Here is a 25692-nt window from a genome sequence, read left to right as displayed (position 1 = left end):
CTTGATGAAAGATTTGTTAGATCTTTGATATGCATTCCTTAGATAGTATATATATTGAATGCTTCAGAATTTAAAGTCGAGGCCATAGGGGCAAAGTTCTTTGTAGTAATGGATATTATTTTATCTGAAATAAAATTAAAAACTAAGTGTATGTAACGAAAAATGGAAGATGAAATGAATATAATATAATATAATCATGTTACTTACTCCTTATTATTGGCCCCGATGAGTGGAGAAGGATTCACTTCTACCGAGTTAAGTGTGTATCTGCTTTAAAACAAGTAGTGGTAGTTCCTACACTGAGCCGGGATTGTGGATGGGAAGTAGGGTGGTGTGTCCTAGTGTGATTGACCTGAGTGTCACCAAGCATGTGACGTGTTAGAGTCTGACGTTTCCACCCAACTCTCGCTTTTATTAGTTCTTCATATAAAATGTTATACTTCTCAGAAAGCTCATTGATATTATTTGTTGGATTGTTCCTTTGGTCTAGATAAATGCAAATATATTCATATATGTTCAATAAATGGCCTTTATTTACAGTTTTCAGTATTTTAAGGTCATTGTCTATGTTTGTAAACATGTGATTGGAATCTGTAATTTGTTCGCTCATGGCCGAGTATCTGTTGTATTTCTTGACTCTGGTGTGTTCCTGATATATTGTAAAGAAGTTTCTTCCTGTTTGTCCAATATAAGTTTTTAAACAACTAGCACATTTCAGTTGTAAACACCCGATTTTTGGAATTTAATATTATTATTATCGATATGAGTGTTATAAAATAATTTCGAGTTTATGTTGTTAGTCCTAAAAGCAATTCTTAAATTTCATCTTTTGAATAGATGCATAATACTATATATTTTACTGTTATTATATGTAAATACAGCAAATTTCTTATTCTCTTTTTCTTTTCATTCTTTTTCTAATGTCATAGGCTTCTTTTTTTACTTTATTTATAATCCTGTTTACAAATTCTTTATTATAGCCATTCTTATGTGCTAAATGGTATTAATTTCTTTTTCTAAATCCTGGGTTGAAAGTGGAATATTAAAAGCAAATCATACTACAGAAACCGGCTCTTTTATGAGTTCCCGGGTGTAAAGAATCATTTTTGATCATGTTGACGGTCTGCATTTTTGTTTTCTAAAAATATTAATTGAAATGTTTTGGTTATTTCTAGTAATTTTCAAGTCTAAATAATTTAGAGTGTTATTTACTTCAGAGTCAAGTGTGAACTTGATATATGGATTAAGAGAGTGAAGTTGGTTAAAAAGGTCTGGCCATTAGTAATTCTTTCATCTAGTATTATAAAGATGTCATCTACAAATCTAGACCAATGGTACAAACCTTCAAGTTTATCGATAATTTTAGTTTTATCCATGTGATAAATATAAATTTTGTCTAAGATGCCTGATGTTGGGGCAACCATAGGAAGACCTTTTTGTTGGTAGATTTTGTTGTTAAACATAAAATAGTTATTGTTTAAGACAAAGTTAGGACAAATAAAAATTTATTTATTTCTTGAAGACTCAAGTGGCTAAATTGGATCAAATTCTCTTTAATAATGTTAATGGTTTCTTTTATTGGAATAGTAGGATACTATTTTTAATATAATAAGAGTGTATTGTGTGATTGGAATATACTTCTAAATTTTTGGTAGTGTTACAGAATTCAACAGAATTCTTTACAGATTTATTGTTGTGAAATTTGAAATGTGTTTGAAGAAATTTATGTACATATTGTGAAATTTTATATGTTGGACTAGTCCTGTAATTAATAATAGGTCTGATGGGTACCCCAGGATTATGTATTTTTGGTATCGCTCTAGCAGTAGGAAGTCTTGGATTCATATTAAGCAACTTTCTAGTTTCCTGTTCATTCATCAGAAATACATTGTTTTTCAAATTTTGTTTTAACTTTTTCTGGAGTCCATTAGTGGGATCTTTCTCAACTATTGAAATATTGCATTCTGTGAAGAAATGTCCGGTTTTTCAACATATTGAGTTTTCTCCATAATGACTGTAACATTACCTTTATCAGCTTTTATAATTATAACATTATTATCTTGAATCTTTTGTTTAAGTTCTTTTAATTGTCTATTATTAGTATGTTTAGGTTTATTTTTGCTGTCAGGATTGACTAAAATATCCTTTAGTTTCTTTTTAATTTTGTATCGTGTTTCTTCTTGTTGATCTGAGGGTAATTTTTGTATTGATTGTTCTATTTCTGCAACTGTATCTATCTTATCTTTCAATTTATTAGAATGGAGCCAATTATGTTTGGGTTCCTTTACTGAGGATAGTTTCTTCTGTTGTATTGAAGGATACAGATAAATTCTTGATGGGTGGATGGAATTGCATTTCTATTATTATGTCTTCCCTTGGTTCGGGGGAAATATCAGGAGAGACTTCACATTGTTTAAATAATGCTCTTTATTTCTTTGTTTTAAATTTAAAATAGGTTAAGTTTAATGTTTAAATGTTTTTGGTAAGAGTTCCATTCAATAGGGCCCAATGATAATGGGGCTTTGAGGTGTGCCTCATAAAGTTTTGAGTTTAAATGAGCTTTCTTCTTGTAGAGAAATTTGATTTTACTTTTAATAAAAATTTCACTAAATTATTTAGTTTTCTTTTGAGCTTTGAGAATTCTTTCAGGTTTTTTGAATTTCATCTTCCTATGTCTCAAAACGTTGGGGGTGAGATTGTGAGTTAGACCTTGCTTTAAAAAGGATACGTCTTTACCAATTTTGCCAATCTTGATCTTTAAATTCTGATATATGTGAGCGTATTTATATGCTTGGCTAGCATCTATGTTACAAGTAATAAGCTTTAACAGCTTCATTTCAAGAATACTAATCCTGTATTGACTATAATCAAAAACCAAACCAAACCAAACCAAACCCCATGGCACTACAGCCCTTGAAGGGCCTTGGCCTACCAATCGACCGCTGCTCAGCACGAAGGCCTGCAGATTACGAGGTGTCGTGTGGTCAGCACGACGGATCCTCTCGGCCATTATACTTGGCTTCCTATACTGGGGCCGCTATCTCACCGTCAGATAGCTCCTCAATTCTAATCACGTAGGCTGAGTGTACCTCGAACCAGCCCTCAGCTCCAGGTAAAAATCCCTGATCTGGCCGGGAATCAAACCCGGGGCCTCCGGGTAAGAGGCAGGCACGCTACCCCTACACCACGGGGCCGGCATTGACTATAATCAGGTACTGAATATTCAAGATGGACTTAAATATTATAACCAAGTGGTCTGCCTATTCAGTACAATATGTAATTTATTATATTTAGCACATGTTTCGTCTCCTAAAGGACATCATCAGCTACAATAAATTAACATTAATATATCAGAATGGGCCGATGACCTCGATGATAGGCCCCTTTAAACAACAAGCATTATCATCAAGCAATATATCAGAATACAAAATAGATATTATTAAAATAGGAAAGACAAACTAAAATGTTTTCTATTATCAATCAATCAATCAATCAATCAATCAATCAATCAATCAATCAATCAATCAATCAATCAATCAATCAATCAATCAATCAATCAAACAATCAATCAATCAATCAATCAATCAGTCAGTCAATCAATCAATAGTGATCTGCATTTAGGGTAGTCGCTCAGGTGGCAGGTTCCCTATCTGTTGTTTTCCTAGCCTTTTCTTGAATGATTTCAAAGAGATTGGAAGTTTATTGAACATCTCCCTTGGTAAGTTATTCCAATCTCTCACTCCCCATCCTATAAATGAATATTTGCCACAATTTGTCGTCTTGAATTCCAGCTTTATCTTCATATTGTGATCTTTCCTACTTTTCCTACTTTTAACCCGCGAGTGGTCGCTAGCCGAAATGTAACGTGAGTGGTCGCGTGTGAGACTTTCTCTCACACTAAAACAAATAGGACATTTTCCACAGTTTTGTGGGGCATAAGGCTGAAATTTACTACTGAAATAAAACGAAAGTTCTACCTTATATATTTTATATAAAAATGAAATTATTAACTGTGTGTGAGAGAGAGATGGCGTATGGCTTTTAGCGCCGGGAGTGTCCGAGGAAAAGTTCGACTTGCCAGATGCAGGTCTTTTGATTTGACCTGTAGGTGACTTGCGTGTAAAGATGAGGATGAAATGATAATGAAGATGACACATACACCCAGCCCCCGTGTCAGTGAAATTAACCAATTAAGGTTAATATTACTGATCCTGCCGGGAATCGAACCCGGGAATTCTGTGACCAAAGGCCAGCACGCTAACCATTTAGCCATGGAGCAGAACATGATTAACTGTTTATTAAAGACACAAATTACTACTTAAAATAACATATGCAATGTACATAAAAATAACTTCCTTCCTGAAGTTGTAAAAAATTAAATCTCAAAACTTGCATTATATCTAATAACATTTACATGCAAAGCAAGGTTGCTGAACACAATAACATTTCCAAAAAAAGAAGTGCTCATAATACAAATACTAACGTGTACAACAGGAGTAAGTTTCCCACTCCACTTCAAAATAACACCAACAGAAACTCTCACGCAGCGCACACGGACACATAGGAACCTTTGTTCTGACTAGGGGAGGGGGTGCTTACCCTTCAAATGTGAATCGCTTTACTCACGACAGTTATAAACTCAGCTAGAAGAGGGAACAGTCACCTCCCATTCATCACAGTGAAGTAATATCACAATAAAGAATAATGTGAGAGAAAATCTCATAGAGCGACCACTCGTGGGTTAAAGACACCACTCAAACTTATTTGTCTACCAATGTCTTTCCATGCCATCTCTCCGCTGACAGTTTGGAACATACCAATAACGGACCATTATATTGGTATTACATACCATTTAGTCGAGCAGCTCATCTTCTTTCTCTCAGTTCTTCCCAGCCCAAACTTTGCAACAGTTTTGTAATGCTATGCTTTTGTTGGAAATCACCCAGAACAAATCGAGCTACTTTTCTTTGGATTTTTCCAGTTCCTGAATCAAGTAATCCTGGTGAGGGTCCCATACACTGGAACCAGTCTCTAGTTGGGGTCTTACCAGAGACTTATATGCCTTCTCCTTTACATCCTTACTACAAACCCTAAATACCCTCATAACCATGTGCAGAGATCTGTACCCTTTATTTACAATCATATTTATGTGATTACCCCAATGAAGATCTTTTCTTATATTAATACCTAGGTATTTACAAATCCCCAAAGGGAACTTTCACCCCATCAACGCAGTAATTAAAACTGAGAGGACTTTTCCTATTTGTGAAACTCACAACCTGACTTTTAACCCCGTTTATCATTGTCCATCGTCCATAACAAACCCATAACTAAATTATGCGTCACTTCGCAAAATCTCTCACCCACGGGTAACTAATGCAAATGTCGATCTTGAAATATTACTATTATTATTATTATTATTATTATTATTATTATTATTATTATTATTATTATTATTATTATTATTATTATTATTATATCATATGTACAACGATATGATCACACTGTTTGTGAGGTTTTGTCATGAAACAGTGCTGTACATAAATATTCATATGAGTTCAGTTAATGTAAATACCTGTAAATTAATATTATATAATTTATTTTTACCTGTATATATAATTTGAAATCCATAATTGTGAAACACACCATAACTTCCAGAAAGGCATAGGTAGATGAGAACGATGGAGAATATTCTGTACATTATAATCTATGTATTAGGCACTCTTGAATTTTCAAAAATGTATATTTTATAATGTAACTTTCTAGAAGCCTGGCCAGGCACATATATAAGGAGGTGGTCTTGATGGTAATTATGAGTCATTGGTAAAAGAGTTATTGGTTGATGAGTTAGTGTTTAGTAAGAGTTTTACTGGTGAAGATGTGTTAACTGACAAGCCGAGGTAGGCAGTCAGTACTCATCTGTTTCAACTGTGTTTCAAGGTTGTAATCTCCATGTTCAGTGATTGGCTTTTGTCAAAATGGTGGCTTTGTTGATGTTCTCAGAGTGAAGTGTTTTGTTTGTGGTACTGTGATTAAGGTTATGTATGTGTTAATTTGTAAATAGATGTGAATAAATAATTCTGTACCAACTGACAGCATCTCATGTGCGTCTTTGTGAATACGTCAGTAGAAACAGAAGTCATTGACATCACCAATTATTGGCCTGTCAGCGAGGGGTACATTCTGCTAGTTTATTTATATTTTTATTGTGTGTTAGTATTCTACTGTTCATAATGTTTACACAGTGCATCTGCAAATTATAATAGAGTTTTGAAGGTTTTATTCATTGACAATTTGTTCCTATGCTTTCATTGTCTCCAGGTTTGAAACTGCCCACACAATACTCTCCATATCGAATGATAGGCTACTCTTGGTATTGAGATTTGTTTCCAGTATTGTCCGAGTGTTGATATTTTTGTGACTTGAATGTTGATTAAACATGACCTTTCACATCAGGAAATCTAGTCCAGTAACAGTTACGATGTAATTCAAAAAATCTGAAAGATAATGCAGGCATTCAGTCCAAGTTAATTGTGCTTGCTAAATGGCATGTTGACTTACACTGGTGGAAAATGAAATCCCAGCACCAAGAAGATCTGCTATATAAATGAAATTTGGGAGGCATGAGTGCACATCTGAAAGCTGACTCCTATTCATATTTGCACACTAGTTGATGAAGAATGGTGCTAGTAGCAGCACTATGACCTTGCTTTAATTTCCTTTAAATACACGCTGTACACTTTGTGAGTGTTGAGGTAGGTGTGAGTACAACATGCCTTTAAGGAGATGAAGAAGATGGTATCAGCAGCTTACTGAGTTTGAACGAGGCCTATGAGAAGGCAGATGTTCTTTTTGCAATATTGCAGAAAGACTTGGCAGGGATGCATCCTCAGTACATCGGTGTTGGCAACGATAGTCACGAGAAGGCACTGTCTCAAGGAAACCATGGTTCAGCCACACACGGTCCACTGCAGAGAGGGAAGACCACTGTATTTGCCACACGAGAGCTTCAGTTGGCAGCAAAGTGACACAGTGAACTGTAACAAATCAATTACTTGAAGGACAGCTCCGAGCCAGATGTTCTGCAGCGTTCATGTCACTAACTCTGAATCACTGCTATCTGTGACTTCACTGGTGTCAAGCTAGAGCTAGGTGGAGGGCAGAATAGAGATCTGTTGTGTTCTCAGATGAGAGCTGTTTCTGTCTTGGTGTCAGTGATGGTCATAGTTTGGTAAGGAGGAGGTCAGGTGAGTACTTGTTACCAAGCTGTCTATGGTGTCAACAAATTGGACCTACACCAGGATTTATGATCTTGGGATTGATTTCCTTTGACAGCAGAGCACTTTCGTCATTATTCCAAGAACTCTGACAGTGGATCTGTATGTCAGATAGGTGATTGAACCAGTTGTACTACCATTCTTTTGCAGTATTCAAGAGGGTATTTTCCAACAAGCTTGTGCAATACTCACTCTCATCCAACATGCTGTACAGAGTGTCGACCAATTGACGTGGCCTGCAAGATCACTAGACCTTGCATCTATTGAGCACTTATGGATATTATGGGACAACAAATGCAGTGTCATCCAATACCAGCATTAACTGTTGATGATTTGACTGATCAAGTACAACAGTCGTGGAACTCCATCCCACAAAATGACATACAGAACCTGTATGACACAATGCATACACGTTTGCATGCTTGCATTCATTCAAAATTATGGCAACTACAGTGGTTATTAATGTACTATTGTATTGCATGTCTTCTCACACATACTTGAACCTGTGGCCTGGAAACTTTCATTAAATAAATGCTGTATGTTACTTAGATCATTGTTTAGCCTAAATTGGATTACTCTAAACTAATGTCTTCTTGGTGTTGGGATTTCATTTTCCACCAATATACAACAGACCCCAAAAGCAATGCTGAAAGTAAATGGGATTCATTACAGTACAGTACAGTAGCTGCAGGCAGAAGGAGCAACTTAAAAGGAAACTACTGAACTACTTGCAGTGCTTTCATTTGAACTGTAAATTGTTATTCATCAGGATACTAACAGTACCAACTTTGCTTGTCTTATGACAGTAATTAATTTAACCTCACTGGGGCACTTTCAACCACTTTTTGAACACCCAATGTTGGCAACTGACTTTGGGTAAAAACACTATATGTCTTATGTCCATTACCATAAGTGCAGCTAGAAAGGCAGTTTCATATACACCTTCTTACAGATCATGTTATTTGTGTCCGTTCATTAGTGCCATAAGATATGCTGGACACTTCTTTAACAGATTCCATTATCTCTCAAAATTCACCCCTTCCTGCCTGGTGTATGTCCTGGCCTGATAGGAATACTACACTGAAGAACTCCACATGCATTTGCACCTGCCTTCTGCTGAGGCCTATCAGCTATTATTGCATAAGATACAAGGGAAACGGAAGGAAATATGCGACAATTTCTATGTGACCAATGCAACAACATCATTCAACTGGATGAGCTCAAACTATGAACTGTGACATTTAGTGACCCACTTTCGGTTTACGGGCTTCATCATAAAGTGTGTAACGTTACGAAGTTCCACGTTCCGGATCTACAATGTTTGTGTAAACTCTGTGGACAGCCATATGACAGATATAATCTTCAGATGTACTGTCTAGATCCTGGGAGGTTCCTGTGCACTTGCTTATTCCACTCCTCCTACATACTATTTGAGTGTAGGATAATTCTTTATGTTAGATCTACTGGTTACTACTAACGTATCCACAAAGATGCACACGTGATGCTGTTAGTTGCTAGAATTATTTTATTCACATCTACAGTATTTACAAATTAACACACACATAACCTTAATCACTGCTGTCACAAACAAAACACTCCATCATAAAGTCACCATATAAAAAAATATGCCAATCGCTGCACATGGGGATTGCAACCTTAATACACATTTGAAACCCATTCTCTTTGGTTGAAACAGTTGACTGCTTAAAAGCATGTCACAGCACGTGGTCACAAGTATAACCTTGCTACACCATAACTCTATTGAATAATAACTCGTCAACCAATAACTCTCTGTCATAGTCAAGATCGTCTTCTTATGTATATCCTAGCCAGGCTTCCAGAAAGATACGTTACAAAAAAATTTTTTGAAAATTCTGGAGAGCCTAATACATAGATTTCAATGTACAGAATATTCTCCATCGTTCTTGTCTACCTATACCATTCTGGAAGTTACAGTGTGTTTCAAAATTATGGATTACATATTATATATACAGGTAAAAATGAATTATATACAGGTTCTTACATTAATTGGACAGATATAAATGTTTATGTACAGCACGTGTTTTATGACATAACCTCACACACAATATGATCATTTGACTACATAAATAATAATAATAATAATAATAATAATAATAATAATAATAATAATAATAATAATAATAATAATAATAATAATAATAATAGTAAAATAATAATAATTTGAACTCTATGTTTGCATTAGTTACCCATGGGTGAGAGAATATTGTTTTCAAGTTATATCCATTTATCGCAGTTGCATCAATATCCCCCCTATGACTTGAAACAATTTCCACACTTTTTCACACTCTCTCGGTCCTCACTATTTAACTACACACAGACTACCTCAGTCACATAGCACTCCTGTTGGCACTGTCAAAGTCCACATTTCGCAGCCCCGTGGTTCCATTGGGGACCACCACTTCCCATGGTGGGTCCATTGGGTCCGGTCGACGGGGTCTTTGTTCCTGGTGATGGTGATCCACAGGTCCTCATGTGGCATTGGAAGCTCTGCTAGCTTTCCCCTTATTTGTACCTTTGTGTTGTGTTGGGTGGCATCCTCGTTTGGTGGTTGTCGGTTCGGACCCCATTGGTTCTCCGTCACCTAGAGGGGGGTCTCACTGGCTGTGTCATTGCCATCGCTGCCTCCATCTCCTGGGACATCGTCTGAGCCTCCCCATAGTTCTGCTCCATGCTGAACATCCTCCATGTACAATTCATGGTGCCATGGAGCTTACTGCGGCTGTCGAGCGCCTTGGTCTTGGTGTCATGCTGGTACGGCCCATTCACCGCCACGTCATCTGGTTGTTCGGTCTCAGCATTGAACACCTGTGGCACTCCATCAGTACGCTGAGCCCCCTGCCACAGCCGGACTCGGCAGTCGGCTCCTGGCTGGTGGACACCGCCGTGCCCACCAAACTGTCCCACAGCTTCCTCTCAGGTTGAACATGACTGCGGGCTGCGTCGTACTTCCATCTCCTGCCTGCAAAGTCTAACGATCGAATATTTGGCTCTCTCTTCTGACGTCAATTCGGTCTTGAGCTGGGCCTCCATTTTCCCCTCGAGTTTTCTAAACTGGGCCTTGATGTTCCCCTTGAGTTTTCCAAACTGGGCCTTGATGTTCTCCTCGAGTTTTACAAACTGTGCCTCGATGTTCTCCTTGAGCTTTCCAACCTGGGCCTCGATGTTTTTAGCCTGGGCCTGAATGAACGAAATTAACTGTTTAAACATCACCACGGTCCTCTGGTCGTTCTTCATTTTTCATTCCAATGTATTCTAATAATCCTATCAGGTGGTCGCCAGTTAATGTATCCACAAAGACGCACACGAGATGCTGCCAGTTGGTACAATTATTTTATTCACATCTATTGACAAATTAACACACACATAACCTTAACCACTGCTGTCACAAACAAAACACTCCCATCACCAAGTCACCATTTTAAAAAATGCCAATCGTCGCACATGGAGATTGCAACCTTAACACAAGTTGAAATCCATTCTCTTAGGTTGAAACAGTTGACTGCTTAAAAGCATGTCACAACACGTGGTCACAAGTATAAGCTTGCTACACCATAACTCTACTGAACAATAACTCGTTAACCAATAACTTTCTACCTAATAACTCTCTGTCACCGTCAAGATCGTTGTCTTATGTATATCCTGGCCAGGCTACAGAAAGATACGTTACAAAAAAATATCTTCTTGAAAATTCTAGAGTGCCTAATACATAGATTATAATGTACAGAATATTCTCCATTGTTCTCATCTACCTATACCATTCTGGAAGTTACAGTGTGTTTCACAATTATGGATTACAAATTATATTTATGGGTAAGAATGAATTATATACAGGTTCTTACATTAACTGAACTGATATAAATGTTTATGTACAGCACATGTTTCATGACATAACCTCACACACAATACAATCATTCAACTATGTAAATAATAATAATACTAAATGGATGTACATCACTTCATAGCCACACATGCAAGTAATAATAATAATAATAATAATAATAATAATAATAATAATAATAATAATAATAATAATAATAATAATAATAATAATAATAATTGCATTAGTTACCCATGGGTGAGAGAATACTGTTTTCAAGTTATATCCATTTATTGCACTGCATCACTACATACTGCTGGCATGGAGCCAAGTTTGAAAACATTTCAGTACTTGTTTCCTCCTAACAGTGAATGTCTGTCTGCAATTACATCATTAAATGTACCTTCCTAAGCAGTAATAGTATCGTTGTACTGCAAAAAATAGTAGTGGTGGCAGTAGGACTAAATCTGTGCTTATTCACACACCAGACACCCAGTTTATGTCATTGTATACAGTGCCTCGTCAGTGTGTCTGTTTAATGACAGTATAAATGCCTTGTAATATAGCAAGTTTGAATATTTCTTATTGTTTTAAAGTAGTAAGAAATTGCTCTGTAGTGATAATGTGGAGAATTCAATGCTTGTGTTAATGTCTGCATATTCATGTCCTGTGTGCTGACAACTGAAAATTCTTTATCATATTTGAGTTCTCTAATATGTTCTGTGTACCTCATTTAGAAATTTTGATCAATTTGTCCACACTGTAAAATTTGGGACATTGACTCTGTTTTCTAAACATCAAGTAAATGATATATTTGTGTGCTGTTTGTTGTTTCATGGTTAAAATATGCCAATTATGTACCACAGAAGTTCTTTTACATGCTGTTATGTCTACCGACATGTGACTGGTATATTTGAGCACCTTCAAACACTACCAAACTGAGCCAAGATCAAAACTGCTAACTTGGGGTCAAATGGCCAATGCTTTACCAACTGAGCCCTGCACTTTCTCACTAAATCTTGTGATATCATATCAGTTTTATCTTCACAGTACAATATATCCCTTTCAGACCTGAATGGTAACCAGGGACCTACCAAAAGTTACCCATACCTGTAAATTCTTACTGCAATCTGCTGGCCAATGCAAGAAAACATGCGAAGGACTCTCTGTGCTACCTGCATAAATGGTGCAGGCCAATCTAACACAAAGAAAGCATTGAATATGCTCAGAAATAAATTCCTAACCTGCACAGTTATGCATTTACGGACTGAAAGGGATCTTACTTGTGTTTTCTAGTGATTATTATTTTGCTTTCCTCTGAAGTTACGTAGTCTGATTTTTCTTTCTTCGAAATACAGAATGAATCTTCTGAAACTTTTTTTCCTGCTGCTGGGTACTGAAACTGGCCAATGCCAACTACTATTCTGAATATTTTATTTTACAGGATTTTTTTGTATCTAAAATATATAATTAAATCAGAATTTGTTGTAAATCACAAATATCTTTACTGTAATTATACACCCCTACCTATCCTTAATGATTCAAGTAGAATTAAATGTATTGTATTTGATGAAAATTTAGTGGGCCATAATTTTTTGTTGCAGGGATGGAGTTACAGCATGTGGCCTGTTCCTTACTCTAACTTTCCTAATTGAAAAGGTGAAACTGGAGAAAGTGTGTGATGTGTACCATGCAGTAAAAACTATTTGCCAGTCCAGAACAGAGTTCATGGATAGACAGGTATATATTGAGCTTTTGATAACAATATAAGCCTTACAATAGAATATGTCCAAGTTATACAAAGCAAGCACTGTCCTTTTATATTTTCATAACCACTGGACTAAACCTCGTCTAGTCGCACGAGAATAATTACATTACTAGTCACTCATGTAGATAATGCATGTCTTTTTTATCATTTGATACATTTTTGGCTGAATTATTTGCAGTGCACCTTAGGTACCTTTAATAATTTTTCAAAACAAAAAGCAACTACTAAATGAACTAACAATATTAAATTTGTAAGATTCGTCAATATTTGTGTTAATCACATCTGAAATATAAATTAGTAATGGATTAATTACAAGTTTGGAAAAACAAAACCTGAAGTATGCTCTAAACCAAACAAATGAAATCAAACCCCATGGCTCAACAGCCCAGAAGGGCCATGGCCTTCCGAGTGACGACTGCTCCGGCCAAAGGCCGGCAGATTACAAAGTATCGTTTGGTCAGCATGATGAATCCTCTTATCTGGTATTCTTGGCTTTCTAGACTGAAACCACCATCTCACCATCAGATAGCTCCTCAACCGAAATCATATAGGCTGAGTGAACCTCGAACCAGCCCTCAGATACAGGTAAAAGTCCCTAACCTGTCCGGGAATCGAACTTGGGGCCTCTGGGTAAGAAGCAGGCATGTTACCCCCTACATCGCGGGGCTGGCGAAGTGTACCCTAAACTACTAGACAGTTTTCTCAACTTGACACTATGCATCCCTCCTCTCTAGTATTGATATTTCTGTATAAAGTAGATAAAGGAAACATGTTAGTTACTATGTAATGAGGGTAAATATTTCTAGCGATTGCAATCACATTCAGCTAAATATAGCATTACATTAATTTAGAAGTAGTCCATATTGTTTGTACATGAGTTTTAAGCTGCGTAGGGAAAAAAAGCAAAATAATAGTTTCATAGAGAATAAATTTAAATCACTTTAACTGTATCTAGATTTTGTTTACCCACAACCAAAGAAGTTGGAAATTTATTAAACATCTCCCTTGGTGAATTATTTGAATTACTCACTCCTCTTAATATAAACAAACATTTTCCCCAATTTGACCTCTTGAATTCTAACTGGGTCTAGAAAAAAATATGCTTACTACTACTTTCTGGAACAATACAACACAAAAAATCAAATCAAAATAGTATTTCAACTCCTATCTTGTGAGGGGTAGGTGGGCCATCAGCCAAAAGTGCGGCTCTTAGGTCGTAGGGAATAGACAACCTGTGGATATGTAGTGTGAAGGAGTATGCGTTATGCATACATGAAAGGAGAGGAAGGTACAGTGTGTAACTGGTGCAGACATCACCGTGACCCCCAAGTGAGCCCCCAGAGTGGGTCTGCCATAGTTTTCCCCTCAAAAAAAACACCCTGTTTATTGAATCACATAGGCTGAGTGAACCTCGAACCAGCCCTCAGATACTGGTAAAAGTCCCTAACATGCCCAGGAATACATATAACAACTGTAAAAATTAAGATGAGTGCCTCTTCTGTGGCCATAGATATAATGTCTTTGTGTTACCTTTATTACAATCAAAACACATAAACTTAAGAATATAACATGTAAAAAAACAGTCTCTCATGCCGGTACCTGGGCATTTAATGTGGTACCACAAAGAACAACTAAAAATTGAGGCAATAATGAAAATAAACATATCCACAAACAGTTACACAGCTGATTGTATAGACGTGCATCAAAAGCAAAGTTTATATGGTCTTTGTCTTGAGACTCAGTAAATGAGGGAACAAAATAACATAATAAGTACTGAACATAAAATAACAATAATTAATATGCATGAGCTGCAAGGCTGTTGCCTTGAGAAAAATAAAATAAGAAACACATGAGCAACCAAAGTAATAGAAGGATATTTAATACAAGAAGATGCAACTAGTATGAGTGACTAGCAAGAAAAAGCACGGAAAAAGAAAAGTAGAAATAATGAAAAGAGAAAACGAACAGAAAGAAAACAAGTGAGAGAATGACAAGAAATGTGGCACTGTGAAAAAAGAGCTTGAGCACTAACACTGCACATTGGTCACACAGGTCACAGATAGCATTGGTCGTGCCATAGATACATGTTGGTGGATAGGTGATGTACCACCGCAGCCAGGAGCATACAGAAATTACAAGATACTATAAAGAAATAGAAAACGAGTTAGTGCGGTGAGGTGTGGGATGGTTGGGAATTAGGAAGGTGTGGGGAAAAAGGTAAGAGTGTGAAGGGGTTCGAGTGTCATTGAGAATAGCTGGGGCGAGAGGAAAGAGGGAAAGAGCTTCTTTAATAAGGGGATTATTATGACAGAGGCCATTGGTAAGGTAATTGAATTGGAGGGAATGGAGATGTGTAAGGATAGCAGGAAAGGTATAGAGAGGTTGAAAGTTGGCAGAAGGAGTGTCAAGATTCAGTTGGTAAGCAATACGGAGTGTATGTCTGTCGTATTTAAGTAATTTAGACTAGTTCAAGGAGTGGGTATTGATCCAAGTCAAGAAGGCATAAGTGATGTCGGGTCAAATAATGGATTTGGTCGGATTTCAATCCCCAGGAATGACCGGTAAGGGAGCGGAGGGCACAGCTTAAGACTTTGTGATGTATTGAGGAGAGGTGGAGGTTCAATTTAAGGTTATTTTGAAATTTAATTCCAAAATGTGTTAGTTGGTTAGTCTCAGTAAAGGGTTGATTGTACATGGTTAGGTGGACTTATTTAGTCGGATGGCAAATACGGGATTTAGAACAGAATACCGTATATCGAGTTTTGGTGGGGTTACCATACCTGCCAACCCTTCCGATTTATCTGGGAACTTTCCATTTTTTAACTCGTCTTCCAATTTTCTGATTTATTTTTAATTCTTCCTGTTTTTTACCAATATAACCTCCAGTACGGTCAATACTCTTCTTCTAGGATAAATGATAAATTCTTATGTGCTTGTGTAATTTACCCAACCACATTTTCAAGTGTGTTTACTTGATGCTTTATTTCGCGAGTATACATCCTTCGCCTTCGTGTATCGTGTTTCCTGATCACTATAGCATGTGTGCTTTACGGCTGGGGATTTGGGATGCAATCATCCTACAGTCAAGAGAGGTTAGCATGCGCTAGCGACTCAGTTAATCGGGATGAAGGAATGAATTTCTTAATGTGTTGTTCACGCACTATTAACGTTGTTTCTTTGTTTTTTCCTAGCGGTTCTGTGCTTTACCCCATGTCAAAGTCGTATGTTAGTAATGTATGAGATGTACCAATCTCTTTTGTATGTTGTAGTTTACAAAGAAACTATATTTTACGGCATCACTTTAATTATAACACTTATAATAGTAACATTTTAGAAGACAGGATACAGTACATACAGTAGTGAAAGAAAAAACATAGCTCCGTTAACACCTTTGGAAAAAAAATCCGTTAGTCTCTTCTGTTTGTTGCGATTAACCTTTCCTCCCTTCATGTTGAAACTTTTCGTCAATACCACGCAGCCGAGTTTCGCAAATGGAGCTTGTCATCCGTGATTTCTGGGCTTGCTTTCTTACGTGACCAGTAATTAATTGACACCTGAGAAACAGCGAGGCTTTGCCGATTTTCCAATCACTAGAAGTTCGAGTTTTTCGGTTCCTGTCATATTAGTTCCCAGCTTCACTGTAACCTTTTCTTTACTTGTTAACTGTTCCTCACAAACCACAAATGCTGTATTTTACAGTTAATTTTGCACAAAATTCGAGTTACAGAGTATCTTTTGCTTCAAGGGAGGAAATGTTTGCTTCGAGAAATCGAGTAATTCATGTAACCGAATTTCAAGTAATAGAGAAGTAAATACACGTGAAGAATAGGACAAATGGCCGGAAAATTCAAGTTACTCCGAGATACTGAAAATTCGATTAATGGAGGGTCGAGATATCGTGGTTTAATATTTAAATATTTGATATTTTAAATTGAATGGTCAATTCACTTTGTAACTGTAGATATGCATGCCTTTTATCCTGTCCTTTTTTCCCTTAGACCACGGAACAATATATTTGATGAAATCCAAGAATTAAAAAATCTTCCACCAGGCGAGTTGGCCATGCGGTTAGAGGCGCGTGGCTGTGAGCTTGCATCCGGGAGATAATGGGTTCGAATCCCACTGTCGGCAGCCCTGAAGATGGTTTTCCGTGGTTCCCCATTTTCACACCAGGCAAATGCGGGGGCTGTACGTTAATTAAGGCTACGGCCGCTTCCTTCCAACTCCTGGGCCTTACCTATCCTATCGTTGCCATAGAATCTATCTGTGTCGGTGCGACATAAAGCCATTAGCAAAAAACTCTTCCTATTTTTTTATTTCTAAAAGTTGGCAGCTATGGGTTACAATTAAATTAATAATATATTGTGGTTCCACCTATTCAATACAAGAAAAACTTATTAATGCAGGGTTACATTATAAGTCAATCAAAATTGGGACTGGTTTCGACCTTTTTACCTTACACCTTTTGAGGATGACCTGACTAAAGGTCGAAACCGGTCCCTATTGTGATTGACTTCCAATGTAAACTTGCATGAATAAGTTTTAGGTAGAACCACAATATATTATTAATTGAATTGTAATCTCAGTTCAGTATGGACCAAATGAAATTCTTATCATTCAGTTTTGCTGGGGTTGACAGATAAATGCCAGGAATGAAGCCAATTTTCAAAAGTATTGAGATATTTTTGGAGTTTAGATTGAAGGGAAGTATGAGTAGGGCAAAGAGCTAAAATGGCAAGGTCATCAGCATATTTGTATAAACGTAAGGGAAAGGATGGGTGCAGGATATCATACATAACAAAAGTAGAGAAGCGGGGATAGAGATGAGCCTTGAGCAAGTCCTGAGGTGATGGGGAAAGTGAAGGAGTGGGTTCCGTGAATTACAATGTCAGCTCAACGGGATTGTAGATAGTTATAAAGAAAATGGAGGATGGTAGTAGGCAGCGGTAAATGACTGAATATATTGAAAACGCCTCTAAAGTATTGATACTTTGTCATTACATGAATTTTTCATCTAAACAGTGTTATATGGCTGAAGATATTAATAATATACGAAACATGTACCATTTTTAACCAATAAGTTGCCTTAAGCAATTTAGTGTTTCGACAAGGTGGAAAATAAAAAATACTTAGTTGTGAATCAAAAGCCTTGTCGGCATCCAGAGATATTAAAGCTGTAGGTTTATGGGTTTTAAGGTAGGTAGTGAGAGAAGAGGTGCTATGAAAGAGGTTGGTCTTGGGTGGAGAAGTGAGAGTGAAAACTAGCCTGAGAAAAAGGGATGAGATATAAGGAATGTAAATATTGAGACATTCTTTGAATAAGAATTCCTTAATATATTTTAGACAGGACTACGAGAAGGGAGATAGGGCGGCAAGAGCGGATATCTGATGGAGGTTTAGTAGGTTTTAGGAAAAGTAGGATAGTAATTTTATCCCAATGTTTAGATAAACAACAGTGCAAAGCGTGGTGGTGTAGGTACTGGATAGGAGGTGGATTGGGAGCATGGGGGCTTCTCAAATATGACGATATGTAATACGATCACTACCAGGAGCTGTGTTATGGCTATTATGGATGAAAGTGAGGATCTCCTGAGGAGTAATAGGAGCATTGAGCGGATGATTATACTCTACAGTAGGCAAATGTAGAAAAGATGGTTGTAGGTGAGGGAGAGTAGGTGGGTAGTACTGTTAGATGGTGGGTTCATCAGGGTGTTTATGGAGAGGGTTGCTAGAAGGGAAAAAATGGTGGTGTAATGGGCATCAAATGCATCAGCTTTATCTTGATCAGTAAGGGGAGGGGTAGATGAAGTACGGATCGGATAAGTTGGGAGGGGAGTCCAAGTCTGCGTCAAGCAGTGAAGGGTGGTCCAGAATGTTCGAGAGTCATGTAAATTAAAGAGGTCAGTACAGGCAGTCATCCAGTGCTTATGCTTAATAACTTTAATATAAGATCATGCATGTCGTAGCGTTGCTTGGTGTTGTCGTAAGGTAGTAGGGTCCAGAGTTCGAACATAAGAATGATAGAGGTCATGAGAAAGGTTTAGTAGAGGGAGGGCTTTAGGCAGGATAGGTGGTTTTGTAGGGTGATATGAATCGCGGGGTATGTGTAATTGATCGGCCTTGATAACAGCTTGTTCTACTCTATCAGTTAGGGAAACGAGGTCAGGTAGGGAGGTAGGAAGCAGGCAGTTGGTAAGGAGGTCTGTTGTTGTTTGTCGGTAATTTGTCCAGTTCGTTTGTGAATATCGTCTAGTAGGAGGGGGTCAAGAGGTAGGGGAGCAGGGGGTTGAGATGAGATACTGGGTAGGGTTATGAGTGCGGGAGAGTGGTCAGAGCCAAGCACTAATGATTTGGTGATGGTGGGAGAGAGACCCAGAGAAGGGGAAATGATAAGGGCATCAGGGGTAGTATTAGAAATTGGATGTTTAGGGAAAGGAAAAGGGATTTGTATGCCCCGAAGATAAGAAATAGATCTTGAAATTCGAGTTGTTGAGTTATGGTGTATGAATGAATATTATTGTTGGCAACAAAAATATAATTTTGAAAAGTATTGTCAATGTGTTTAATAAAGTCAAGGGGGGGGGGGGGAGGGTGTTGTGTGTGAGGGTAAGATAAATAGTAACGAATACCAGAGATGAATTATTAGGTAGAAAGGTTTCGATTATTAAATATTCTGAGAAATAATTTGGTAAATGATAGAAATATTTTGTAGTAATATAATTTTAACCCCAATAGCTACACCATCATGGGCTTCTCCAAGCTTATCAGGACGGTAGAAATTGTACTGTGAGAAACATGGTTGGAGTTTAGGGGTTAAAAAAGTTTCATTTAAAATAAAAACTTTGGGGTCGTACAGGGAGAGGGAAGTGTCCAATGGAGCGCGATTGGATAAACAGATCTGATATTGGCAAAATATGCCTTGATTACCATTAGCTAATCAAGGGAACTGCATCCAGGGGAAAAATGCAAAATGCATTTTATTCCCCAAATAAGCTACATTGAGGTGAGTATTAAGGATCAATCGCGCAGCTTATTGGATCTGGGTGAGGACGCGGGGCCGATTAAAGGGAAGTACATTCTAAAACAATATTTTTTTATCTAAGACAAAATTCTAAAAGAATTGTATAAAGTCCACCTGTTCGATACACATTTGCCATTTGATAAATCGTCTGTCTAAACAACTACATAGGACATGTTTCGACCTAGCCTCGAGGTCATCATCAGCTAAAATAACATAAAGAAGGAAGACATACACAAAAAAACAGTGATACATAAAAAACTTGAGATGAAATACAATCAAGAAATGTAAAGGAAATCTGTGTTTAAAATGTACATAGCTTCAAACTTGGACGAATTTAGTTGTAAGTGTGGGTCCAACCATATTTAATACAACTATTGGTTGGCTGGTGAAAATACTAAAAAATTGTGATGACTGTTAAATGTTGTTCTATTTGTCATGCTTCTGGAAACAGAGTGAAGTTTTGAAATATCCCTTCATGGAGGATACAAGTATAGCCAGGATCTAAAAGTAAAAACAAAAAGTCGAGTATGAGAACGAAAAATGAATTAGAAGTAAAATATAATATGAACAGTCGCAAAATATTACTCACTTCCTCTTTCCTCCAGCCCTGTGCTTGTATACTAGGCTAGGTTGAAACATGTCCTATGTAGTTTTTTAGACAGACCATGTATCAAATGGCAAACATGTATTGAACAGGTGGACTTTATACAATTAAATTCTTTTAGAATTTTATCTTAGATATTTAAAGTCAATACGGAACCAGAATGAAGTTCAGTACTTGAACAATACAAAGTATTTTTGGGTTGTGATAATTTTTTTATATTTTTTCTATTAACAAATGACTTTAATTTTCATCTTACACGGCCTCTCTCACTTGATATATTACTGATTCATGGTGACTTGCCAAGTGTTTGGTGTTCATTATGCATCCCGTCCTCTTTACTTTAATTTATTTTAATGGGTTCATTCCATAATTATCCTTTCATTTTAATTTCTGAGGCCACGGTAAGTAAAACTATGTTGTTCCTTTTCTGTGCCATTATTCTTGTTTGTTTTTTTGGACATTTTTATCACTCTTGTATGGTGTTGTTTGGTGATACCTTGTGCTGTACAGTAGGTAATGTCTAGAGCCAAGAAGTTCAGGCATTTATTTTTACTAAAATAGGCAGGCAGATAAGCACTTAACGTTTAGGAAATAGGCTTACAATTATTAAAATTCGTATCCACCTTATTCAATACCAAAAATGTTGTTAAGATGAAATTACAACATGTATATTTATTTTATCAGGACTAATTTCGACACTTTATATTGCGTCATCATCAGCTGATATACACTGGAAACATTGGCAAACAAATATAAGTTTATCTACGTCACACACATTATAAAAACTATGATAAAGATTTAAAAACCATATTATAATTATACTATTTCCGAGTCCATATTGTCCAAGACTTGCAATTATTAAACTTTGGATTGCTAAAATCTGATGCAATTTGGTTTAAATAATCATTAAAATTAAACAAAACTAATAATAAAAAACGATCTTCTTAAAAACATTCACTTTGTTTGACGTTTTCTAAAAAATGTTTTTGTAGAAACATATTAAAACCATTCAATAAAGTCCTCAGGCTATTGCCATGTAGTGAACATAATGTCGCAGAATAAGGTTAAACAATCTTCTTAAATGACATTGACACTGTTTGACACTTCAAAATCTTTTAAAACCATATTAAAATTATTCTGTGAAATCTTCAAAATGTTGAAATGTGGCGGTCGTGAAAAGAGGCGGACTCAGAAGCCGGTGCTTTATGAAGTTACCAATTATTTCATTCTCAGTTCAATGCGGACCTTGTGAGATCGCTATCCTTGCAAAGCATCGTGTAGCTAAGTGAACCTTGTTTTGTAATCTTGGTTCAATACGGACGAATAATGAAATTTATATACTTAACTAGGAAATAGGCAGTAAAGTAATTAAAATAGGCATTTATAATGACAAAAATGGGTACTAAAATAATAAAGATGCTTTAATGTAAGTTACGTAACACACATTTGCATCATTTACATCCCCTTGTAGGTGGGGATGGTAGAATAACATCAACGATATCTTCTGCCATAAGAGGTGACTAAAAGGGGGACCAGGGCCTCTCAACTTGGGAGTGTGGGTTGGTGACCATGGTTCTGCTAGCTGTTCTGGCATTGCTTCCACTAACTTGTGTCAGGTTCCTTGCTTTTACCTTTCCTGTCTGATCTCCGCTGGCCAAATCTTGTTCTTTTCTGATCCCGACGATATTAGATTTGCGAGGCCTAGGGAATATTTCATTTCCACGTTCTTTGTGGGCCTTCCCTTTCTTTTGCCGATACCTTCATTTTCTGAGGTATTGAACCTCTTCCATTTTCCTTCTTATTAGTGCTAGTAGAGAATGGTTACCAAGTTGCTCTTCCTCTTAAAATAATAATCACCTCCAGCACTTAATTTTGTGTAGCAAGGACGGGACCTGGCAAACCTCTTGACCATTTGGCTTGTGGAGTTTTCAGTAGAGATTTGTGTAATATGAAAATATTGTTTGTGTAAATGTTATTTTCTTATCTATTAAGGTGATTTTTTCCTTATTATTAAGGCAGCACATTTGAATTATATATTTTTTTTCTTTACGTGGATTAATTTTAATATATAGATCCAAACCAAACCAAACCAAACCCCATGGCACTACAGCCCTTGAAGGGCCTTAGCCTACCAAGCGACCGCTGCTCAGCCCGAAGGCCTGAGGTGTCATGTGGTCAGCACGACGAATCCTCTCAGCCGTTATTCTTGGCTTTCTAGACCGGGGCCGCTATCTCACCGTCAGATAGCTCCTCAATTCTAATCACGTAGGCTGAGTGGACCTCGAACCAGCCCTCAGGTCCAGGTAAAAATCCCTGACCTGGCCGGGAATCGAACCCGGGGCCTCCGGGTGAGAGGCAGGCACGCTACCCCTACACCACGGGGCCTGCATTTTAATATATAGATAACAGCATAAAATATCCACAATGACTTATAAAAAGCATTAAACTCTCAAATAGGGTACGCAAGCTAAAATAGGCAAGATGTTCCCTGATGTCCTGATGTTCCCAAATGTACGGAAACTTTTTTGTCTCTATGTGACACTGATATATTCACCCAGATACAAAAGGCATTTTGCCTAACTTCTGAGCTCTAGTAATGACAATGGCTACAACAAACCAGAGAGATGGAATGCATTTATTTCTGTTTCCCCCATTTGGAGGCTACCAAAAAGACAAAGTTTACATTAAAAGTATTGGTGAGAGCTGCAAAGGCAGTGTAAAATATGTTGTCTATGAAGGATTGGTACACCATATTATACCTATTATGAAGACTGATCAAATATAAACAGGATTTTTGTTCCTGAACATCAACAGTTGGTAGGACTGGCCCCTTACTTCTGCTATGCTTAGGTGGGACTGTTAGGAGTGGGGAGAGTGTGCTGTTAGATATTTCTCGCATTTTTGTCAGTAACGCTCATGATGTTGGAGCAAGAGGTGCACCCCTCCACGTATAATTATAAAATTTCTTGCTTGTGAAGGAGTTATAGCGGCGGAAATCAGCCAGAGACTGACTGCAAAGTTCAGTGATCAAACATTGTCAAGGATGCATGTGTTTGCCTGGCATAAAAAGTTCAAGGAAGGACGAGAATGTGTGGAAAATCAGCAACATGATCGCCGTGTTCGGACCAGCATTACAGACAAAAACATTCATCCGGTTAAAGACATTATTGCTCATTGATTTTTTGCATGAGCAATGCACAATCAATGCTGCTTATTACTGCAAGCTGTTGAACAAGGCAAGGTTTACACATCGCCATAAAAGACGAGATCAACTGATTCGACAGGTCATCTTCCTCCACAACAATGCACGGCTCCATACTGCAGCTCTAACTGTCTCCAAGCTACAAGAAATGCACTGGACTACACTTGATCTTCCTCTTTACAGCCTGGACTTATCGCCCTGCAATTTGTATTTGTTTGGACCTCTTAAAGAAGCTCCAGGAGGGTAACGATTTGAAGATGACGAGAGTGTGGAAGACTTCATGCGCAACTTGCTGGTGACATGACTCTGTTCTTTTTATGACGAGGGTATCAGAAAGCTGCCTATACGATGGGACAAAGACATTTCCAAAGCAGGAAACTATGTGGAAAAATAAATTGTAATTGCCTTGTGTTTTGCAATAAAGGAATTTAAATAAAAATTAAAATCATGTTTACATTTTATCCCCCCCCCCCCCCCTCGTACTCGGGGAAAATTGTATTAATCAATATTTTGAAACCCATGAGGAACTCCTTGTAGGACAAAGATATAACTAATAGAGTCTACAAGGAGTATAAATGATTTCTGACTATTGTCAACAACCCTTCCAGGGCTGCTAACCCAGTGTCTTTAATAAACTGGTTATCCAAATTAAATTTCTTGCAAAAGTTGTGAAATATGTGAGTAATGGTGCCTTTTAGCCTTTTCCTCTTATCGTCAATCCTAATATCTCTTTGGAGTCCAGATGATATTTCTCAGCATAATATGGAATTGTAGGTCTGTATATGTCACAATTATTCTCCTTGTGTACATCATGTGCTTGAGTAGAGAATGCCTCAGTTCTAATTGTGGGATCTATTATGTACTTATTACTTGAGCCCGGCAGTATGACTATCATGTCAATCCAGCGCGGCTTGATCCAGCCTGAGACAGTCCATGTACCTCCTCGTAGATTGTGTATTGCTTTCCTCTTAGGGCAACAGCAATCATAGATCTTATAGGATGATGTTGAGAATTCCATAGTGTGTTACTAAATGGACAGGAACCCAAGACGTGACCAAGAATTTCAGTCTCACTGTGGCAATACCGACAGTGGTTATTGTCTTGGGACCTGCCAGGTAATGCATGAACTGGAACTACATTTGCTCTCAGTTTTATGGCATTTCTCCAGTTGCTTTTCATTTTTAGCCACACAATATGGTAAAAGATTAAGTAACTCAACTGCAAACAGTGTATTTCAAAAAATTAAAACTATATGTCATTTGTATACATTTCCTTTTGTTTTAGGATCAGTTTGAGTACTTGTATGATGCTGTGATTGCATACTTGGAAGATGTGCAGATATATGCAAACTTTCAATGAAGAACTCAGGATTTAGCATTGATCTTCTCTTTTTGATGTGAGAATACAGTGTATGTAATTCTTGTATATAATGTAAACTATAAAAAAATATATGTAGTTCTTGAAATGTACATAACTTAAGCTTTTAAATAAAGTATCTTAAGAAAAATTGTCTAATATTTTTAACAAGAGGTTTTACGTTGGATTTTGTAATTTTGAATTGTTTATACTATATACCATATGAGGCTTATCATTCCTTGTTTCCTTGAAAGCAAGTTAATTTTCATCACCGACTTGCAAGGCATGTTGTGACTTCACCAAAGCCCTGTTAACTGCCATCTTGTTCAGGATTGCTGTAGGGCATTCACACCTACCATAGCTGTCTCAAGGAATACGTAGTTCCAACTGTACTTCACCCCTACAGGCTGTTCCCTACTTTATAATGTTGCCCATCTCTCATGATATGGATAGGGGTTGGACTTGTGAGAGGAGAGGAGTGAGCAAGAGAGAAGAGGGAGAAGTGGTGAGAAGACAAGAGGAGATGGAGAGGCTGATGATGCAGCCAGACCTGGCCAACAGCTGGAAACTGCAGATGATGATGATGATGGTGACTACAACAGTAT

The 25692-nt window shown here is 37.3% G+C and overlaps 1 protein-coding gene across 1 annotated transcript in view; it reads left to right on the top strand.

Annotated features, from left to right (window-relative positions):
• LOC136874533 (receptor-type tyrosine-protein phosphatase kappa) overlaps positions 1-25203 on the top strand; it is a 251010-nt gene extending 225807 nt beyond the window's left edge. Inside the window, exons 23-24 of the mRNA XM_068227831.1 lie at positions 12741-12876; positions 25016-25203. Coding sequence (XP_068083932.1) covers positions 12741-12876; positions 25016-25090 — 211 coding nt within the window. The 3' untranslated portion in view covers positions 25091-25203. The remainder of the gene's footprint in view (positions 1-12740; positions 12877-25015) is intronic.
• The last annotated feature ends 489 nt before the right edge of the window (positions 25204-25692 follow it).

Source organism: Anabrus simplex, chromosome 5 (genome assembly GCF_040414725.1).
Source record: "Anabrus simplex isolate iqAnaSimp1 chromosome 5, ASM4041472v1, whole genome shotgun sequence".
Taxonomy (NCBI): Eukaryota; Metazoa; Arthropoda; class Insecta; order Orthoptera; family Tettigoniidae; genus Anabrus; species Anabrus simplex.
This window is presented reverse-complemented; position numbering and strand designations above follow the sequence as displayed.